The sequence below is a fragment of the Eubalaena glacialis genome, chromosome 7 (assembly GCF_028564815.1).
Source record: "Eubalaena glacialis isolate mEubGla1 chromosome 7, mEubGla1.1.hap2.+ XY, whole genome shotgun sequence".
In the NCBI taxonomy this organism is placed as follows: domain Eukaryota; kingdom Metazoa; phylum Chordata; class Mammalia; order Artiodactyla; family Balaenidae; genus Eubalaena; species Eubalaena glacialis.
The window spans coordinates 31,261,529-31,284,705 of NC_083722.1; the positions used below are offsets into that span (position 1 = coordinate 31,261,529).

Genomic DNA, 23,177 nt, shown 5'->3' on the forward strand with positions numbered 1-23,177 from the left:
GTATCAGATATTTTTTAGGAGCTAGAATTCATAGTCAGACACAGACAGTCAGATGCACATACAGACATGCATACATAATATGTACATACATTAAAGATATCAGTCTCAGAGGTTTTTTGTTTTAATAAACACATTAGATTTGTCATGTTCAAAACACATAAATTATCCCTTCCTTCCTTCCTGTTTTCCATTAGCAAACATTTATTGAGTCATGTATCAGATACATTAAAAAGGACAAAACTAAATCATGCATTCATATATCAAAAAATACTTCTGAGTACATAAAAATTTATCCAGTAATATACCCTTAAGGAAACATAATGTTTCAGATACACACACAACAGGATACATGTACACATACAACACATACATATACCTGCACGTGTGTGGGAGTAATATTTACTTGTACGTGTTCAAAAAGGATACTTGAACCTAGAGAATAAATAAACAAGAGAAGTCTGGGTTTGTGTCAGCACATATATGTGTTTGTGAATATGTGTGGAGGAGGTTAGGAAGGAAAAGGTGGAGGGGAGAGAAGGAAGGGAAAAAATAATCAGTGGTCTTAGAAGGAACCACAGTAGTTAGTAAATTTTGCCTTAATTCCCACCCCCCATCTATCTTTTCTCTATGAAACTGCAGCTAGTGTGCCATTATTCATTTCATCAACTGATAGATCATTGGAATTAAATTGTCTACTCACCCAAATCAAACAAGATGAAAAAGAATAATTTCAGTTTTAAAAAAATGTAAAAATATCCACAGACGTTAGAAGTGGTACTTATGTATTCCACCAACTGTGATAAAGAAAACTTGCTGAAAGTCCTTCCAAAGCAGAAAAAAATTTTAAATCTCAGGGAATTTTTTTTCCTTTACTGGCCAGAAATTCATTCCAAGAAGTACCAGCCTGTCTCATTTCAAAATGCTTCCCTTGCCAAGGAAGCGGAAGCGGTCATATTCTTTCCCACCAAACTATGGGTGAATTATAATTATCCTACCTCTTGTGGGACAATGAAGCAGCAAACATCTGCTATACTGAATCCAAAAACCCACGAATGAAACTATACCAAACTGTGAATCATACCTGGACTCAGATTAAAGGATTTGTGTTGTGTTTACCTTTTTCTTTATTTTCTTTGCAATTTAAAATATGGATTTGTTAGCTCTGGCTGTATGTTCTAACTGAGGGGAAATATATGGATTCCATTCGTTGACTCCTATTTTAACATTGAAAAATCCCAGCTTTAAGGCAGATAGGCAATAAGAGTTCATAACAAATTTTCTGTTTGATTTGTTAACACCTCACAGTTTTCTTTTTCTTCAAGAGTGTGGTACAGTTAAAGAAAATTTAGAAGTGCAGAGTCTTAAGAAGTGAGGTCCTTTAGTTTTTTCTTCCACTGTAATAAAAATAACAGAGGACTGGAAAATGGTTTTTAAACTTTATTTCCAAGAGAAACAAGCTTCAAAACTACTGTTATCATAATTTTATGTATCATGGTATTTATGGTGGTACTAAACTATTCACCTAGAGTAAGAAAAGGAAATGGAACTTCAGTTCTGGGTTTTAGCTGTGAAAACATAAAAGTCTACTTGCTTTAAAAATTGTGTGTCTTTTTATTTTTATCTATTAGAGAGCAGAAAGACAAACTCGAATTATGGATTCAGCTCAATATGCAGAATTCTGTGAAAGTCGACAATTAAGTTTCTGTAAGTAAGCATTTAACTTTGCTTCATTATACGTTTGAGATTATGTGTTACAGATACACTAAAGTACAGCACCATCTGTGTTCCTTAGAAATTGGTGAGTTTAATACATATATGCATAGTTATAACTATTATGGAAACAGCCTCTGCATTGTAGGGGAGCCTATAAAAGGTTTTACCCCACTCTGCTGTTTTGCAGTTAATAGTACTAAGAGGTTTTTAAGGGTACTGGTAATACACAGAGAGCCATGTTAATTATTCACATTACTTTTAGTCAGAAAAATTCCATTTTTTGTAATATTCCCATTTAAATTTCTTTTTTGGTTTCTTAGTCATTTTTACACTAGCATTGCTGATTGTACTTGACCCGTAATGGACTGTAGTAGTATAGTCATGACATTTAAAAGCCCCTAATAGTAATAAATACCAAACTTTCCCTTCATGTGTGCATTCTCATATTACCACAATAGAACATATCAACATAAACAGTCTCTTGCATCTTTGTCTGTAAGCTCCCGCTGTGACGTGCATTCCACGTTAGCAAATTCATTAGTCCACCCTCTTGTACCTATGGCAAAATTAGTGCTGTCTCACCCCTGCACACAGCTTACTAAGAATAGATAAAGGCTCTTGATAAATAGTGGGCTGGATTGTGTACAAAACATCCTTACAGCAACAGTTCAGTGATGACTAAGACTCTCGGGGTGAAGGTCGAAGAGTAAGTGTGATGAAAAGTCCAGTTAAAAATATGACAAAGTAGCACATGACCCTAATCTGAGGGATCATGGACACAATGGTGTCTTTAAACGAAAAGCTATTATGTGGTCACAATAACAATGTATTTGATTTGGAAAAAGAAAATGAGAGCTTCATTTATAGATCATAAAGTGCAAATAAATGACACATTTCAAATAGTGCCTCATGTAAATGTCAGTAAAATATAGGAAAACATGTTTGGGAAGATTTTTTTTTTTCCTAACTAAATATACTTTGCAGCCTGACTAACAATTTGGCATCATACATCTGTGAAGCATTAAGTAAATGACACTTCAGATCATGGCAATTTCAGCAAATGAGAGGTTTTTGTATTGTAAATTTTAGGTTTAAAAATGGCATTCAAGTCTTTTATAAGTATAAATCTCCATTTTATAAAGTAACATTTTAAAATTTTTTTAAATTATATTTTAAATTTAATTTATTTAAAGGAACAGAAGTGCTATTTCACACTAAAACATGTAGTCATTGACGTGTCCTAATACATCTTTTGTTTAAAAATCTGATTTTTCATAACAATTTTTTGATTCGTAACTTAGTAGTAAACTTAGTAGATTAAAAATTAATACGTTCCATTTCTGTATAAAATAACTGTAGTATAAAGAGTATCTTATGCTTAGTTTTTTTTTCTTTAAAGAAGAGGGATTTGGGCATTTAAAAATATTTCTTGATATGGTACCCATAAGTGCTTCATCATGAAACCTTCGTGGGAGAATCTGTTTTATTATATGCCACAATACTGTCGTTGGGAATGCTCAGTCCAAGGGGGTCAGCAATTCCAGAGCCAGACTCTTTGCATTCCTTGCCTGATAGATTACCAAGATATAGGAATTGTGATCCAGCCATTTGTGTCTTTTTAAATATCTGATCATAGCACTCACTAGTTGAGACTACTGGTGCATTTTAAAATAACATGTCTATAACTTTATAGGCTGAGGGTAAGTTGTAAAACCAGGACACTGATCATTGTTCACCAGTGTTTTGTTTTTATATTTATGTAAGTCAGATAGTCATTTCCCTTAAAGTCTTTTAAAATCTGATATTAATTCACAAAGCTTTAATTTAGTTATAATTTGACAAACCTGTTTCCAGTCCCTTCAACCTGTTGTTTTATGTGTGGATTTTGTAAACAAATACCTAAATTTTCTTTTTCGTTAATCTGAGAGTCTCTTTGTATTTTAATTGATGAGTTTAATTTATATGTATTTAATTACTTATACATTTGGGTTTATATATGCTGTCTTATTTTGTGTTTTCAATTAACTGTGCTTTTTTATTTGGTTTTCCTCCTTTTCTTGGGATTGATTGGGTTTTCTTCATTCAGTTTTTCATCAACCAGTTTGTATATTATATATTCTGTTGCTGTTATTTTAGTTGCTATCCTTAATTTTTCTAAAGTACACCCCTGACTTAAAATTTTTTAAGTTGGTAACTACAGGCATACCGCGTTTTATTGCTCTGTGCTTTATTGTGCTTCACAGATAGTGTGTTTTTTTTAGGAATTGAAGGCTTGTGGCAACCCTGCATCAAGCAAGTCTATTGGTGCCATTTTTCAAATAAGATTTTTTTTTTTCCAAACAGGATTATTTTTAATTAAGCTATTTTTTTAGACATAATGTTATTTTACACTTAGTAGACTACAGTGTAGTGTATATATAGCTTTTATATACACTGGAAAACCAAAAAATATGTGTAACTCACTTTATTGCAATATTTGATTTATTGTGGTGGTCTGGAACCAAACCCACAATATCTCTGAGGTATGCCTGTATCTAAACTTCCCTTCTCAGCCTAATTTTGTTTTTCCCAAGCCTCCGTAAGTGCTTAAAGCACTCATTTTTGTCTTAAAAATGTCTTTATTTTGCCCTCCGTAAGTGCTTAAAGCACTCATTTTTGTCTTAAAAATGTCTTTATTTTGCCCTCATACTTAAATGATAGTTAAGTAGGAAATTGTAGACTAATAGTTACTGGTTAAAACATGATCCCATTGTCTTTTAGCCTCTGTCGTTGGTTAGAAATCTGATGTCTACTTGTTTTATGTTTTCCCTGTGGGAGAAAGAAAGAGAATGAAGATATGCCCTCAGGTATATGGGGAAATGAACAGGCTGGCAATCAGTAGCCGATCAATAAATATGTATAAAAGGAAAGAAAGAAGGAACCCCTACTATAGAAGTTTCCAGGGAAAACCATGCCCTCTGAGGAAGGTTATTTTCGATTTATTCAAAGAACAGTGATTTTGAAGAGATAGAAGTTGCAGAAGGTTTTCTTCAGAGTGGAATGAGCATTACAGAGGGCTCTGCGGGAAGGATCAGGAATGGAAAGGCTGGTGAGAAGGGATGTGGTAGAAATAATGAAATAGTGTGCAGGGGTGAGAGAATGGAATATTGAGAGGAACTTGAATTTTGCCATTGATCACTGATGAGAAAGGTAAAGTGTATGAGATTTGATAACCTTAAATTTCCATATGAAATTATTAAGTAAAGTAGTCTTATTTCCAGCACAGGCTGAAAACTCAGGTTGTGTCAGAAAGAGGATAAGCCCAGGAATTTTTGACCTTTGGTCAAGGTTCTATTTAGACTGTTGATCAATTTCCAGGATTACCCTTTCTCCTGATATATTGAGAAGAGGGGTGAAGGAAAAGGAACTCATTCAGTTTCATGCCCCCTTACTTCTGGTGAAAACAAACTACCATGACTAAGAGTATCTGTGCCTCTTTTTTTTGGAACCAGCGTCACCCTGGAAAGGTCCATCTCTGAAACGGTCCTCCAGGTGACAGGGAGGGAATTAGCTCAGAGAACCTTCACCTGGAAGATTGCTGGCATAGTAGTAACCCAAGTGGTCTTACGCATCTTTTTTGATGTATGGAAAAGTTTGGACCCTACCCTTTTATTAAAGGAATATCTTTCATTTGTTCATTCATTCATTCATTTCTTCCTTCTAGAAATATTTATGGTGAGTGTGCTAATGTCAGGCACTATTCTGGGTGCTGGGATACCATGGTGGACCCATGGTCCTCACCTCTGCATTCTCAGTACGTAAGATCTGGTGGGAAAGCTGACGATTCTGTTGCTTAGGTAGGCAGATCTGACAGAGTACCAAGAACTCGTCTTTCCCTTACTTTTAAAATAAAGTGTTTAGAGCACAATCACAAAATACCTGTTTCCATGTTACTGTCTGTCAAAGGGAGAAGTGAATAGGGTACATTTTATTGATCTTGCCAAATTGCTGCCTGTTGACTTGAACTTCAGAAGTATTCCACAGATGTTAACCAAGTGTTTGTGAGCTATTGCAGCTTACTAGTTAGATGGAATGTTGCATGTCAGAGAGCATTGGGAAGATTGATTACTTTAGGGAGATAGCTTTAAGCGGGATTATCATAATTCTGCCACAGTTGACAGTTTTGGATATGTGCTTCGATAGCAGGACTTAATGTCTCCTGTGATTTATTTCACAGAAAACTCTTCTGTATGTGGAATCCATGAAGACTTTATCTATAAGGATCAAAACATCATGCTTGGAGTTACTGTTAAGTGTTTTATAGACCTGTGGGACCAGATTAATCAAAAGAATAATCATTGGATTTTTAAAAAGATGATTAATTTATAGATATGATAAAATCTTCACTATCAATCTTTTCCCTCTGGGTTACTAGTTAAATTAGTAATATCTAATGAAGGATCTATGTCAAGTTAGATTCTGCTTAGCACTGTGGTGGTTTAGAGATATTTAACAGAAGGTTCCACATGTGCTTAGTACTGGTAGGTATGCAGAGAGACGTGACGCGTGGTGTTGGTCCACAAAAAACTTGTAATGTGGCTTGAGAAATTATAAGCAGACACAAAAGGATCTCTGATGATATAAGTGTTCAGTAAATGACTAGAGTTGAGGATGTATACCTTTGGCTTGTATGGGCAGGATTCATATGAATGAAACAGAGTGATAGAGTATCCCATGCAGGGGTGAACACAGAGGATTATACTCACGGCCAGTGACATTTTAATAGGGAATAATATAAAGGCAGATTGGAATCAGCCTGGGTGGTTTTGAGGGTCAGGCTTAAGAATTTGGACATCTTTGCAATCAGGAAAATGTAACCACAGATTTAGATCAGGCCAGATATCAGTTTATTCTATTTAATTCTAAATTCACAACTTTGAGCCTATTCAAGTAATAGACACATTTTGAAAGGTATTAAAAATACAATTTCTGTATGTTCCTTTTTTATCACTGGTTCTTTCTTGCAGGATTTTCTTTCCACAAGAATAAATTAAAGTTACATCAAGCAAGTAATTCTCTGACTACTGTTATAACATAAGCTATGGCCAATGATAACTTATTCTGACACATTGTAAGAAGTACTAAACATTAAGTGGTTTAGTATACAGTGTTATGTAGCAGAGATACTAAAGACGCAAATGTATAAGGGATTTCTTGGGGCTAGAATATAAATTCAGAAATGTTGCATATTATATGCATTGTTTTTCATATGCAATTATCAATAGAAATGTTTTTCATTTTGTGATAGTAATATGCAGTATTAAAACACTTCCAAAGCTAAATTTTCTATACTTTTTTTTTTAATGGCTAGCCAAAAAAGCCTCCAAATTTCGAGACTGGTTGGACTGCAGCAGTTTGGAGATAAAGCCCAATGTTGTCGCTATGGAAATTTTAGCATATTTAGCGTACGAAACTGTGGCACAGGTAAGAATTCTAATCTGTCATATCAGGCCATACATAGCTGCTTTCTCCCTATCCCTGTCCATCATCAATTCTTCTTCCACCTGCTGCTCTACCAGGAATGAGAACAGCCACGAGTTCTCTCCTATGATGATCTCATCATTTTCTAAAATTTAGTTGTTATGTTTCTTTGCATCCTCAGCCCCGGTGGGTGTTAGGCTAAAAGTGACTGTTTCTTGCAACTTTAGCCAAACCAGAAATGGAATACTTGCATACTTTTCCTCAACACTGAATTCTAAGTACACATCTCTCTTGTTTAGAGATTATTTTTGAGCTTTGAAAAACAGCTTTCTAGAAATGTACAATCTACTGAGTGCTTACCAAAATCTGAGTCTGGAATCACTGCCCTCTAGTTTCTCAGAGCATGGTTCTTAGACTACAAGCATCAGCATCTCCTTGGTTCTTGTTTAAAATGTAAATTTCTCAGCTACACCCCAGAGCAGACCTACTGAATTAGAATCTCGGAGCTTGGAACCCAGAAATATGTATTTTAAAATGTTTCCCAGGGGCTTCCCTGGTGGCGCACTGGTTGAGAATCTGCCTGCTAATGCAGGGGACACGGGTTCGAGCCCTGGTCTGGGAAGATCCCACATGCCGCGGAGCGACTAGGCCCATGAGCCACAACTACTGAGCCTGCGCGTCTGGAGCCTGTGCTCCGCAACAAGAGAGGCCATGATAGTGAGAGGCCTGTGCACCGCGATGAAGAGTGGCCCCTGCTTGCCGCAACTAGAGGAAGCCCTCACACAGAAACGAAGACCCAACACAGCCAAAAAAATAAATAAATAAATAAATAATAATTAAAATGTTTCCCAGGTTTTCCCTGGTGGTCCAGTGGTTAAGAATCTGCCTTCCAGCGCAGGGGACACAGGTTCAATCCCTGGTTGGGGAACTAAGATACCACATGCCACGGGACAGCTAAGCCCCTGTGCCACAACTACAGAGCCCATGCACTCTGGAACCCACACACCGCAACTAGAGAGCCCTAGCGCCACAACTAGAGAGCCTGCATGCCGCAACTACTGAGCCTGTGCACTCTGGAGCCCATGCACCACAACTAGAGAGAAGCCCCCGCCGCAGTGAAACATCCCGCGGGCTGCAACTAAGACCTGACTAAGCCAAAAATTAATTAATTAATTAATTTAAAAAATTAAATAAAATGTTTCCCTAGTGATTACAAACTTTGAGAACCACTCCACTAGGAGGTCAGAATATATCATTTATGTTCATGGGTAGGTCCGTTTACCAGCCAATGAAAGCATATGCTCATGTCCACAATGCAGATTTTTAGGCAGACAATATTATCAATAACATTTGGGATATATTGCTTTTAGCTTTACCATTTCAGTGACACTGATGATTATTTCCATTTGTGTGACTTTAGTTTCATTGCTCTGATCTTCTAGTTAGTGGATCTGGCTCTTCTTGTGAGGCAGGACATGGTAACCAAGGCAGGAGACCCCTTCAGCCATGCCATTTCTGCCACCTTCATTCAGTATCACAGCTCTGCTGAGGTAAGTATTAAAAAAAAATCTGTCTTTGACCCATCTGTGGATTTTTTTCTCATGTCTGGTATTTACATGTAGTTCTAAGAAAAAGATTGTGTAGGAATATATAGCCTTCAGTCAAAGAATCTTAATACATTCAACATTCAAACAAATACCTACTGTGTACCAGGCCCTAACAATCCACTTAATACAATGATTTTTTTTCACCTTCTCCCGGCCTTATTTAGCTTTCCTGGCCCTTCGGTGAAAGCACACCTCTCATTTCCATGGGAGATAAACACCTGGTTTAGGTAATTGAATAACATTGAGAAAAGTTATTTCTTTTTGCTTCAAAGATGAGAGAATTATTATTATTCGTGTAATAATAATTCCTGGCATTTATTGATAGTTTTACTTTCCAGTTATTGATTTATCTCTAAACATGATTTAAAGAAGCATGGCTCCATTTATCCTTTGTGTTTCAATTGGCCCTATCATATGATAATCACATCCTTTCTGATTCCATTTATGTTGCTGGGGTCCCCACCTGTGGAGACTATAAAGTCATCTTGCCAACTTTAAGACTTTGTGTAATAACGGTGTATCATTTTTGGCATAAAAAATATTCTCTGTAAGCAGCATGTGCCTAAAAACCAGAAATGTAATATCTATTTAATGAATTTGCCAATAATTTGACTTTTTTTTACTAACATAAACATCAGTTTCATATAATTCAACCTAATAACCATGGAGAAGGCAGCAAGGAGCTTAGGTTAACATCTGCATGTATAATTGTGAAGTGAACTTTGGATCAAGTTGGGTGAAACATATAAACTGAAAATGGCTAAGCCATTCAAAGAATCTGAAGAAAACTGTAAATCCTTTCTCCATAAAGACATTTGCAAATTTTGTACACAATTTCAGGGTGTTGAGAGACCGTCTGAAACCATTCTGCAGATATAAGGGATCTGTGAACCCAGTGAACTCCAAATTTAGATATATCTCTGCTCTAGGATACTTATAAAATATATAAAGATATATGCCTATATCTTATTACATGCCAAAAGTTTGACATCTTTTTATGCCCCTTGTAGAACCAGATTGGCTTAGAACTAAAGTAGGAATTAAAATGTTTATGCTCATTAAAAATCCATTTTTGTCTTGGAAAAGGTCATACATTATTATCAGCGAATATACTTTAAAAGTCCCTAAAGCTTACCCAGTTGATTAAACACTATTTGTTTTCTTTATGTTACAAACCCAAATTATGATGTCAAAGAATACCCTTTAAACTGTCTTTGATACATGTTCACTTTATGAATATGTGTATAAGTATGCTTTTCATTAACATCAGACAAATTCGTTGTAACATTTCTAATTGAAGAAATTTACGGTGAACATAACAAGCCTAGTTTTCCCTTAACATTCAAGGGATTGCTTACGTGGCTAGGAAAACTCTTTATGTCCCTCCCACTTTCTCAGTTCTCCAGGGTGGCCAAGCTGCCCTGGGCAACTGCTCAGCAACCACAGCTGCTATTCCCAGCTACCCAGCCGTTAAGAAAGATGGCTTATGTGTGCTGAATTTCCTGGGCTCTCTGGAAGGTGGGAGCATGAACGTCAGGAAGTATCCTGGCTAAATATGTTAGTACAAGCCTCAAGCTTTTCCCTGACTCGCCAGACACCCCTCCTCCAACGTGAGTGGTGGTCAGAATGAACATTCGGAGAGACTGGAAGTCTTTCTGCCCTTTATTACCTGACACGACACAAAAAGAATGGCCACTCTAGAGTAGGAATCTTACACATCAACATTGCAAAGCAGCAACCACTATCAAGGGCCTGCTTTAAGGACTTTACCAAATTAGGTACAAATGGGGGCTCTGGAGACTAATATGATCTGTATTTAGGGAGATAGAACATTCTGTAAAACAACCAAGGAAGTAAATTAACAAGCAAACAAACAAACAATTCAAGATTGTATGTACTAATTTCCAAATGAGTGGCATAGACAGAAATTTCAGAGATTAAAAACAACTCCCTAATTACCATGAAAGAAGACTTCAGAGAGGAAGTTGGGTGTTGAAGGAAAAATAAGACTTTTATGAGATGGTAAAAGTGGGGAAAATACTCTAGGCCTCAGAAGCAGCATAAGTGTAATTGTACTGGGGGGAGAAAAACTGTGATTAAAATATTCAAGCCAAGAATTCATTGAGAAGGGGTAATGGGGAGTTAGATTAGAAAATAAAGACCTTAGACGCTTAGAGTTATTAAGGAAGACTTGAAAGTTTCTTGGCTATAGGTTGATGAGTTCAAAAGGTTATTTTAAGAAGATCCAGATGGAGGTGCTATGTACAGTCGCTTGGAATTGGAACTCAAGGCATGGAGTTAACACAGTGCATTCTATTTTAATAATTATCGTTCTTGAACACTAACTATATAAGGAACTGAGCTAGTTAAGCTTGGGTTTCTCAGATTACCAAGGTTAATTTCAATTTGAGTTAATTTTCTAGATTTTGTTTTCTAATATATGGTTTATATACTGGAAGCAATGATCTCTAGGAGTTACCTTGTTTTTTCTAAGAACAACTCATGCCACATTAGGTTTATTCCTTCTTGTTTGATGTTTCTAGGCAAGCAGATCAAAGAAATACTATTGAAAACAATATCTGAATTTCAGCAAAACATTTTACAAAGCCTAGCATAAGTTTTAAAATACATTACAGAGAATTGTAGGCCAGTAGATAGTATGAGGATAATGTAGAATTAACAATACCATACATGAAAAAGACTTAGAAACTTTTATTTGCCTGTACATTTCTTAGGAGCCAATATTGTGATGTTACTGAAAAGAAAATGTTTTTTGTTTTGTTTCAGTGTTTAGGCACCATCCTATAGGATGAACATTGACAAAGTGAAGGATGTCTAAAGAAGAGTAATGGGCGGGAGGAGGAACCTGAAAGCATGTCTCATAATAAGTGGTGGAAGGAACTTGAGGTGTTTGACCTATAGAAGAGAAGAGGCTGTGAAATAAACAGTCTTCAAATATTTGAAGTGCTTCCACATGGAAGAGAGAACAGACTTACAGTCATAACCAAAGAAAGCAGATAGATATGAGGCATATTCTGAATGAAGGAAGGAACTAGGTGTTGGGGGAGCTAGAGATATATCTACAGTGACCCTAAAGCACTGAGTTTGAGTTACTAGGCGAAGGCTGTTCACCATGTTACAGAGAATGTCTGGAAGGCATCCTGTTTGGGGGGAAAGTTTAGAACTTCCTTTTGAGTAAGTTTGAAACACTGAGAAAACATCTCAGTAAAAATATCTCTATTTGACAAAATCAGCAGAAATTTTGGAAGCTGTATCTGAGGAATCCTGATTTTTATCTAAATGATCAGACAGATTAAAAATTAATATATTTAGACCCTTAGGGGTAAGATGGTGGCATCATTTCTGTGGACTGGATAATAATAAACTGTGTTTTTATAACTTTCAAATATTACTGAATTCATGAGATGTTAAACTCAAATGTTAGTAGAAGTTCTGGTTGCTTGATTTCAAAGCCACATCTCTTTGGACAGGGGTCTTGCCTAAGGTCCTACCCAGAGTCTCCTGAGAACACACCTCCTCCTACACCGAGCGCTCCATCATCTGGATCACAGCTCTCAGGGAGAACCACATCAGGATCCCTAGGGAATGGGAGTGCTGGACAAGACTCAGCTAAAACCAAACAAAGGAAAAGAAAAAAGGTCAGTGATATTTTTTCTTTTTCCTTTTTTTTTTTCCTTTCTTTTTTCTTTTTGGTGCAGAGTGGAGAGGTCTTGTTGAGTATGGAAAATGTGTTCTATTTTTCTCATAAATCTGATTTTTAGAAGCAGCCAGTTTACAGCAAGATAATTGATTTTTTCTAATGTAAAAATTTTCAAACACAAAAAAGTTAAAAGAATTGTGGAGCGAATACCATATGTCTGCCATCTAGATTCTACAATTAACATTTTTTTTAAAGTTTTTTTTTAGAGTAGTGGTATCTCAATGTGGTTTTTTTGTTTTGTTTGTTTTTTTATTTATTTTTGGCTGTGTTGGGTCTCCGCTGCTGCACTCGGGCTTCCTCTAGTTGCGGCGAGTGGGGGGCTACTCTTTGTTGCGGCGCGCGGGCTTCTCATTGTGGTGTCTTCTCTTATTGTGGAGCACGGGCTGTAGGCGTGCAGGCTTCAGTAGTTGTGGCACGCGGGCTCAGTAGTTGTGGCTCACGGGCTCTAGAGCACAGGCTCAGTAGTTGTGGCGCACGGGCTTAGTTGCTCCGTGGCATGTGGGATCTTCCCAGACCACGGCTCAAACCCGTGTCCCCTGCATTGGCAGGCGGATTCTTAATCCCTGTGCCACCAGGGAAGCCTACAATTAACATTTTACTATATTTAATATATTAACTATATATTTACTATATTTGCATTTACTATATATATGCATCCAGTTGTTCTTTAATCCATCCATCTGTTCATTTTTTTTAATACATTGAAAAGTAAGCTGCATACATCAGCTTACTTTTCATTCCTAAACACTTCATTATGTATAATTTGTTTATGGTTCCTTTTTTTTAAAGGTAACATTTATATTCAGTATACCACTCAATTCTTAAGTATACCATTTGATGAATTTTGACAAATGTATAAATTTGTTGTTTTCTAATCCCTTCTCAAGATAAAAAACATTGCCATCAGTTCAGAAAGTTCCTTCATACCTCCTTCAGACAATCCTGTCACCGTCCTCAGAAAGGCAAACACTGTTCTGTTTTTTTCATCATACATTAGTTTTTTTCCATTCTAGAACCTCATATAAAGAGAATATAGTATGTATACTCTTTTGTGTGAAATTTCTTTCAGGACATTTTTGAAGTTTATGTTTTTCAGTATAAGTATAATTTATGCTTCTTTATTGATGAGTAAGTTGCTTGTATATATCTGTTTACTCATTCTCATTTTTGGTGGACACCTAGGCTATTTCCAGTTTTTGAGGTATTATGAATAAACCTGTTATGAGCATTATTGTACAAGTCTTTATGGACAAATGCTTTCATTTCTCTTAGGTAGATAGCTAGGAATGAAATTACTGGGTCATAGAGTAGCTATGTGTTCAGTTTTCAAAGAAACTGCAAGAATTTTCTTCCCAAATGGTTGTATCATTTTATACTTTCTTAGCAATGTATGAGAATTTCAGTTGCTCCACATGCTCATCACCATTTGGTGTTGTCATTGTTTTCACTTTTAACCATTCTGATGGACATTTAATAATAATTCACTATAGTTTGAGTTTGTATTTTCCTGGTGACTGATAATGCTGAGCATTTTTTTAATGTGCTGATTGGCCATTCATATATCTTCCTCAAGGAGGAGTCTCTTCAAATATTTTACACAATATTTTTGAGGTAAGGTTGTCTCTTGTTACAATTTGTAGGAGTTCTTTATATATTCTGTAAAACAATCCTATGTCAAATATATGTTTTTCACATATTTTCTCTCTGTTTGTAGTTCACCCGTTCATTGTCTTAATGGTGTATTTTGTTGAGCAGAAGTTTTGAACTTCTAATGAAGTCTAATTTAATCAATTTTTTCTTTTGTTTATTGTTTTCTGTGTTCTGTCTAAGAAAGCTTTGGCTACTCCCAATTCATGATGATGTTCTCCTGTGTTTTCTTCTGGAAGCTTTTTAGCTTTACCTTTTATGTTAAGTTCCATTAACCAAGTCAGATTAAGTTTTGTGTCTTTTATGAGTTGAGGCCATGTTCGCTTTTTTACATATATCTAGTTATTGCAGAACCATTTGTTGAAGACTCTTTTCTCCCATTGGATTGCTTTGGTGGCTTTGTTGAAAATCAAATGACCATATATCTGTGTCGATTTATTTCTGGGATTTCAATTTTGTTTTATTGACTTGTCAGTTCTTTTGTCATTGTCATCTGCCTTGATTACTGTAGCTTATAGGAGGTCTCAAAGTCAGGTAGTGTAGGTCCTCAAACTTTTTCAGGTTTAATATGGATATGTTGTATCCTTGCATTTCTATGTAAATTTTAGAATTAAAATTTAGTTTCTACCCAAAAAAAGAAAGAAAGAGAGGGAGATATAGAAAGAAAGAAAAAGGAAAAGCCTAGTGGGATTTTGAAGGGGATTGGATTGAAATCTTAAATCAATTTGAGGATATAAATGTCTTCACAATACCAAGTCTTATAATCCATGAACATGGCATATCTCTTCATTTACTTATCTTTATGAAATCTCTCTTTTCATCTCTGGCAATACTATCCATCTTGAACTGTCTTATCTGATTACTATAGCTATTCCAGCCTTCTTATGCTATTTAAATGATATATGTTTTTCTCTCCATTTCCTTTCAGTATATCTGTATCTGTAATATTTAAAGTACATCTCTTGTAAACAAAAAGTTGTTGGCTCTTGCTTCTTTTTCCTTTCTTTCTGTATCTTTTCATTTTAGTCTTTAAATCTGTGATGCTTAATGTATGTATTGACATGATTCAGATATAGGTCAGCTATTTTGCTGCTTGTTTTCTCTATTTTTTTTTTTTCTGTTTTTCTTTCCTATCTTCTTTTGGGTTTAATTATACACTCCTTTAGAAATCCATTTTAATGTATCTACTGATTTCTTAGTGATATCTCTTTGCATCATTTTTTAGTGGTTATGCTAAGGACTACAATACAGATCCTTAAATTTTCAATGTACTTAGAGTTGTTATTGTACTGTTTTACTCACATGAAATGTAGGTTGATATACATCTTACGTTGACATGTTATAAACCATAACACTATTTTTGCCTTAAATAATCAAATGACTTTAACATTTACCATTTCCACTGTCCCTCTATTTCTTTTTGATGATCAGACTTTCCTTCTGGTATCATTTTCCTTTTTTGTTCTACTAAATTTTATTTAGCACTTGTTATAGCACTTGCTGGCTGGTGATGGTTTCTCTTAATTTTCATTTTTCTGAAAATATCTTTACTTTTCCTTCATTTCTGGAAGATACTTTCTCTGGCTATAGAATTCTGGATTGGCAGTTTCATTTTCAGTACTTTAATTATATAATTCCACTGTTTTCTAACATCCTTTTTCTTTTAATCACGTCAGTAGATTTTGTAGTTTTGTTTCTGTGTATGTAATGTGTTATTTTTCTCTGGATGCTTTCAAAATTGTATCTTTATTTATGGTTTTCAGCAGTTTGGCCATGATATCCATAGAAATGGTTTTCTTTTTTATTTATTCTGCTTAGGGTTCACTGAGCTTCTTGAAAATGAAATACTTTTAAATTTGGGAGGAATTATCAGCAATTATTTCTTAAGATATTTTGTCTACCTCATGCTCCCTCTTCTCCCCTTCTGAGACTCCAAGTACATATTCGTTAGTTACTCGGATATTGTTCCACATATCCCTGAAGCTTTGTTTAATTTCTCTTTCAATCTTTTCTCTCTGTTCTTCAGACTGGATAACTTCTATTGATCTTCCTTTATGTTCCAAACTCTATCTACTGTCAGCTTCAATCTTAACATTCTTCCAGTAATGTCTTAGTTCTGATATTTTATTTTATAGTTGTATAATTTCCTTTTGATTTCTTTTTGTAGTTTATATTTTTCTACTATTATTTTTTATCGTTTATTACAAGTTTATTTTATTTCATAATAGCTGCTTTAAAATCCTTGTATGATAAATTAAATACCTGGATTATTTTAGTCTCCATTGAGTATAAGTCACAGTTTCTTGTATTGTTGCATGTCTAGTAATTTTAAATTATATCCTGGACATTGTGAGTAATATATTGTAGAGATTTCAGATTCTGTTATATTCCTATGAAGAGAGTTGGTGGTGGTGGTGGTGGTGTGTTCATATGTGTGTTAAGCAGGCAGTTTACTTTTCTAGATTGAACTCTAAAGTCCAAACTCAAATTCCTCTTCAGCAGCTAGATTCTCTTCGCTTCAGTTAACTTTACCTGATTACCAGGGTTTTTTGGATTTGGTACCACAAAGGAATAGTTAAGAAGTTAGTCAAAGACTGGGTAAAATTTATACACTGAATTTGGAACTTCCCTTCTTTGATTCTGTCCTTTTTGGGATTTTCTTTTTCACCTTACACATACTATGGTTGCCCTGAACTCTGGCCTATAGTTCTTCATGCCTCTAAGGTCATGTCCTCCCTATACTGACTGGAGCCTACCCTTGGGCTAAAACAGTAAAAACAGAAAACTCAACCCACAGCCATTCCCTTCTTCTAAATATAGGTACGCCCCCTTTCAGTTTCTGCCTGGGTTAGATCAGTCTCTTTTGCTTTCAGGTACTGGTTTTTTATAATTTGTCCAAAGTTTATACTTTTATCTACAAGTTCGTTGGCACGATAGGAACCATTTGCCATTACTAGTAGTGGAGCTATGCCAAGATATAATTTTATAACTGATAGTAAGCAGATTTAAATTTCATCCTCACATCTGAACTCCCCCTTTTGTTTTCAAAATGACAGAGCTCACTGATTATTTATAAAGGGAAACTCTGAACTATAAGGAACTTCTATATTATAAAGTAGTTTTAAAGATTTTCAGCTGTAGTGCTCTCCAACTCATTCAATAAATAAAACTAGGCTAATAAAATGTTACCTAAAAGACCTCTTCAGTGGATTTGCTTTACAAAGTATGTAGGAAGTTGTAATTAACCTGGTTATTATGCATACATAAAATAATTAATTTTTTCTCTATTTACTCATCCACATCTTTCTACATTCAAGCTCTTGCTATATTTTGATTTTTACTCACTGGAAACCTCAGCTATGTTGGTAACATGGTACAGTTCATTCTACATAAAATAATAAAGCCTCTATTATACACTAGCTATGTGTACTAGAAGCCAAGGGATTTGATGTATAACCATATCTTAATACTATCATTTTAATCTTGGAAGTGTCCCTTATCCTCACTCTCTCATCTATAACATAGGGAAGGAGTTGGGGAAGTTTAGAATAGATAATATTGTGTGTTTTTTCTAAATTTTATAATTATGAATCCTTGAATTTGGTGATTCTTTTTTGTCTTCTCTTCAATACCTTTTTTAGTTTTAATTTCCTTAGTTAAAAAAAAATCTCTTCCTAGTTATATAGAATGACAAATTTAACATCTCAATTAAATTTTGAAATGAGAAAATTAACTGTAATATACTATAACCTTTGGCCAAAGAATGGCCCAACTTCATCTGAAATGAAATCCTCTATACACACAAATCACTGAGAGAGCTCTATGTACAAGAGTGAGGAGAAAGAAGACACTTGCCTGCCCACTCAGGTCATACATCAACCCATGTGGTCGGTGAGTGACAGAAGTCAGTAATAGTGCTACTAACCTTTCACTTGCTCTAACCTGAGATACGTATTACTCCTCTGTAAAATCTAATGTTTCAAGTTTAACGAAAGATCTAGTCCACCATTATGGATGTGAAAAGAATAAGAGGCAATTATCTGAGATTCCAGGTCCTTCTTAAATATTAGATTACCCAGCAAGGGGAAGGCTGAGAAAGGATAAAATTTCTTTAAAAGCTGTTTCTTCCCAACAACTCTTAAGTTCAGAAGAAAAGAGTCAGGAGAGGTACAGACTTTTGTAAGAGATCCTGGGGCAACCGAAGTTTCAATGTAACTTCTTGTACCACAGTTGAGAGTTCAAGCTGTTGGGGAATTTTATTCAATCCAAGCCAGCAAGTACAAGCAGAGGGACAATACTCAAATGTGGGAAGCATGGAGGACTCTATATGATACTTCAGCTTCCAGTACCCAGCAGCAGTTTCTGAATAAAAAGACATAAATAAAAATGAAATGGAAGAATACAAGAATGGAGTATGAATGCAGCCAAGAGGAAGAGTACCTAACATATGAAGAACTTTACGAAGCACCTTGTACTTTACTTTAGGAAATAAAGAGTTTAGTCCCCACAGAGATTTTGACAAACACCCTATAGACAACAGCACTCAGTATTTTATCAAATATGTGGGTTTCATTTTTGAAAATTTAAAGAATATTCTATAATGTGGGCACAAGCAGAATGAGAAAGCTGAATTGGTACATAAATGTAACGTTCTTTATGTGTATTTATAACATATAATATTTTTATATTAGGTAGCAAATATGCAAATTTAATGCTAATCCTGTAACAATTTTGAAGACTATTACAAGATTTATGAAGTCACTGCTGAAGTAAAAATTCTAAACTTAATATGAATTTTGGATTTAAACAGATTTCGAGTACCTTGGTGTGAGGGACTAGATATTTACAGAAATGAGAAGATACTTATTGCGGTAGAAACAATACTGCAAATACAACATTTTAGATTTAAAGGTTTCCTTCCAAAGAACTCAGTGGGCAGATCAGGAAAGTGTAGAAGCACACATAGTAACTTATGCTGATGTTTGCAGTTGCTTAATTATAGCAGGTAAACCTGAAACTGGCAAGATAGAAATTTTAATGACATTTTTCACAAAAATGAATATTTTTATTTTTATGTAGGTTAGCAGTGATAACATGATTCAAACAGGCCTGGCTTACGTGTTACCACATCTTACAAATAGCAACCACAAGTAGTTTCTAACTTATGCTTCCTACTTCAGTGTTCTCAAGTCCCGTTGGATCGCCATGCCAGAGGTCTGAGAGATTTTGACCAAAATGTTCTATACCAGATCCAAATTTATTTGGGAAAGTAGAGGAAGAGTAGACTCTCCATTGGCCATGGAAAAAAGAAATGAAAAATAAATCCAATTTTCAGGGAGAAAGGAGCTTCCACAGAGGAATGCACTGGAAGGACTCCCCACCCACTTTGTCTGCAGGATATTGACCCTCTTGATGTCCCCCTTTTGTGTTTCCACTTGCGTTTCCACTGGAAAACTTAACTTTAGATTCCAAATCCAGCTAATTATTTGCATTCATTTCCACAAATGAGTAGAATGCCTCAACTTACTTCACAAGTATTTGTTATCCCTAGCAGATAATGAGTCTGTATTAGTCATATTCACATCTTGGAGCCAAGTGGACTTAACAGAAGAGTCTTTAGCCTTACTGGGTACCTGATAATTGCATTTATTTTAATATATTCCAACTGAAACAAAGTATTTGGAATGAGAATCAAGAAAGCACAATTTAAAAAAAAGAAAGAAAAAGAAAAAACTCTGTGTGTGCACTTCTATATGAGTGCCAAAGTGAGGGGTTAAGATAACTTAATCCTTGTTATTGTGGGCATAGCTGATGTGTTATTTAGGGTATTGTTGGAATGAAATTGAGAAAGATACCCTAGAGTAAATTCCTATCTGGCTTATTTCAAATCTTGTTAAAATAATAAAAATAATCAAGATCTGTTTTGTTTTATTTTAAGTCTTATTTCAGGTTCAGCTTGTATAATTAGCTGATGCCCTTCATAGGAATTTTTACAATTATTTTACTAGTTTATAATAGAAGAAGCACAAAAAGTATATTTAAAAGGTACAGAAAGATATACAGTGAAAAATATTTCCTCTAACCCATGTCCTCCAGACACCCACCTATACTATAAGAGATAAGCACTGTTAGTGATTTTTGGGGTACCTTTGTGGAAATATTCTAAGCTTAAATGAGCATATAATGTTCAGCTTTTTTTTTTTAAACAGCTGGTTAACATAGTTTTCCAGTTGGTCACCTAGTATTTTTTCAAACAATGTATCTTAGAGATAGCTCCATAGGAATATGTATGGAACTGCTTCATTCTTTTTGGTGTTGCTGTGGTTTCTGTTGCATTGAATGAATGTATCATAATTGATTTCATGTTCTCTCGTTGATGAACATTTGCTTCATGAATTCAGATAGTACAGCGGTGAATATCTACCTATCTATCTATCTATATTATTTTGTACCATGTAATGTGTCTGTAGGATAAATTCTTAGAGGTGAAATTATTGGGTCAAAAAGGGTTGTGTTTTTTCATTTTGATAAGATTTGCCAAATTGCTGTCCATAGAGGTTGTACTAGATATACTCCTATAAGGAATTCTGAGAGTGGTACCTCTAGACCGGAGTTATAGTAACACAGAGGCTACTATTTCTTTCTCTTGATTCTTTAATGTTGATGACCTGGCATCTGGTATCCACTGCACTTTTAAGTAAATTAGCTTATCATTTCAAGAACATGGAGGTTCCATTTTTAATGTAAATAATAGCCTAATGCTGTTAATAGCTAACATGTGTCAGGCACCGTTCTAAGTGGTTTACACATATCAACTCATTTAATTTTCACAGCAACCCTATAGAGCAATTATAATTATTATCCAGTTTACAGATGAGGAAACTAAAGTGCAGAGATACTACATAACTTGACAGAACTGGTAACTGATATGGCTGGGATCTGGACCCAGGTATTTGGGAAGCCAGAGCCTACAACTGAATCATGAGACTATAATGCCCCTATTTTACTTTTTTAAAATCATGTTCCATACATTTCTTGAGTTGATATCCATAGTCTTATGGCAAATAATCTTTCTGTTTCTTGTGTTTCTTTGTACTTTCAAACCTGCCTTTTACAGATGAGGCAGATTAAAATAGAAAGTTTTTGTTTTATTTTGTTTTTGCCTGGAGGATACCTAGAAAACTAGGAACCAAGTTGAAATGATCTTTTATGACAGTCCACAGTATTATAAATATATAGCAATTTTATATTTTTTATTTTAAAATTGATGACCCTCAAGTTATTTCAGAAATACGTCCAACAGGCTCCCAAGAAACATTTATAATAATAAATGTTTAAATGTTTTTTTAAAAAATAGTTTCCTGTGGTTCTTTCAGCAAGCCCCTATGACACTTTTCATCTGCACGCAAGTGGCTGTATTCTTCTGTACCTTGACATGTAGGCCTAGGTGAAATATTGGGGGCATAAAAATTGCATTTGGTTGGTCTGCTAGGAAGGGGTCATGTAAAAGTCATCTTTGATGTGTTAATGGAATTTTTTTTTAGATGTAGTATATGGCGGCAATGATGTGCATCCTAAGGGAAAAAACCGTCCATTTTATGAAAGTTTATTTTCATATTTTATACACTGTAGTTCTGTTATGTGTTTTTGATTTAGTAACAATTTATGTGTTTTTCTGTCGCAGAGCACTGCGGCCTGTGGTGTTGAGGCTCACAGCGATGCCATCCAGCCCTGCCACATCAGAGAGGCCGTTCGACGCTACGGCCACAAGATTGGCCCCCTTTCCCCATTCACAGTACGTAATAACAGAGTTATAAAAAGTTATATTTATAATCTGAAAGAATTTTGATTTTCAAGTGGTCAAATGAAGCAGCAGTGGAATTGTTGAAAGCAATTTGTGGTGACTGTAATTTTGTTGTATAAAAGTGGCATAATTCTCTTGGGAAATAAAAGTTAGTCATTTTTGTCTCTTTTTGGAAGGACAACTTTTTTTCTACAAAATATTATTTTCTTTCAATTACAAATTATGCTTTTTTTGTTGGGGCTTATATTTTCTATTTTTTAAAGCTTAGGTTTATAAAACTTTTTTTTGTCAAATTATATGTATCCAAATATTGCTAGAAGCACTTTATATTTTAAAATTGGTTAGATTGGCAATACCACTTCTATCAGATGTTCTGCTCCTAAACATACTTTGAGTTGGAAGAAGAAGAAATGATTTCTTTACTGGCTTTGAAGTAGACTGAAAGGCAGACAGTCTTCCACATCTTCAAATGGTTTTAAAGCTTATAATCAAGGTTTGTTTTGTTTTTTTTTTAATGGAGAATTAAAGACTTTAATTTCAACAGCCTAAAGAAAGTGTGTGTGTCCGTGTGTGTGTGTCTGTGTGTGTGTGTTTTAATTAAATGCTCATCTTGTGGCCCTTTTTAAAAAAATCTTTATTCATGTCAGTATAACTTTCTCCAAGTCCTTCTCTGTTTATAAGGAATTGGTTTGATTTTCAGAAAGTTAGGTTTGATTTATGACTAAGGAACAGTAGAATTTACCATTTGTTTGTTGTTGTTTTTGTTTTTTAATTAATTAATTTATTTTTGGCTACGTTGGGTCTCAGTTGCTGCGCGCGGGCTTTCTCTAGTTGCAGCGAGCGGGGGCTACTCTTTGTTGTGGTGCGTGGGCTTCTCATTGCGGTGGCTTCTCTTGTTGCAGAGCATGGGCTCTAGGCGCACGGGCTTCAGTAGTTGTGGCTCAAGGGCTCTAGAGCGCAGGCTCAGTAGTTGTGGCGCCTGGGCTTAGTTGCTCTGCGGCATGTAGGATCTTCCCGGACCAGGGCTCGAACCCGTGTCCCCTACATTGGCAGGCGGATTCTCAACCACTGCGCCACCAGGGAAGCCCTGTTTGGTTTTTTTTGGATTCACATCTGCTTTAACATACTAAAGCAGAATATATATGTATAACATTACACATACATATTTACATAAAATAATATGTTTTTTCCTAAGAGTGGATTTTACTATTATCTGTTGATAGAA

At 35.2% G+C, this 23,177-nt stretch overlaps 1 protein-coding gene across 5 annotated transcripts in view; it reads left to right on the plus strand.

Moving 5' to 3' along the window:
- SUPT3H (SPT3 homolog, SAGA and STAGA complex component) overlaps positions 1-23,177 on the plus strand; it is a 447,882-nt gene that overhangs the window by 314,936 nt on the left and 109,769 nt on the right. For all 5 annotated transcript variants that reach the window (XM_061195027.1, XM_061195026.1, XM_061195028.1 and 2 more), the window contains 5 exons: positions 1,629-1,704; positions 7,064-7,176; positions 8,616-8,723; positions 12,272-12,439; positions 21,833-21,943. In XM_061195027.1, coding sequence (XP_061051010.1) covers positions 1,629-1,704; positions 7,064-7,176; positions 8,616-8,723; positions 12,272-12,439; positions 21,833-21,943 — 576 coding nt within the window. The remainder of the gene's footprint in view (positions 1-1,628; positions 1,705-7,063; positions 7,177-8,615; positions 8,724-12,271; positions 12,440-21,832; positions 21,944-23,177) is intronic.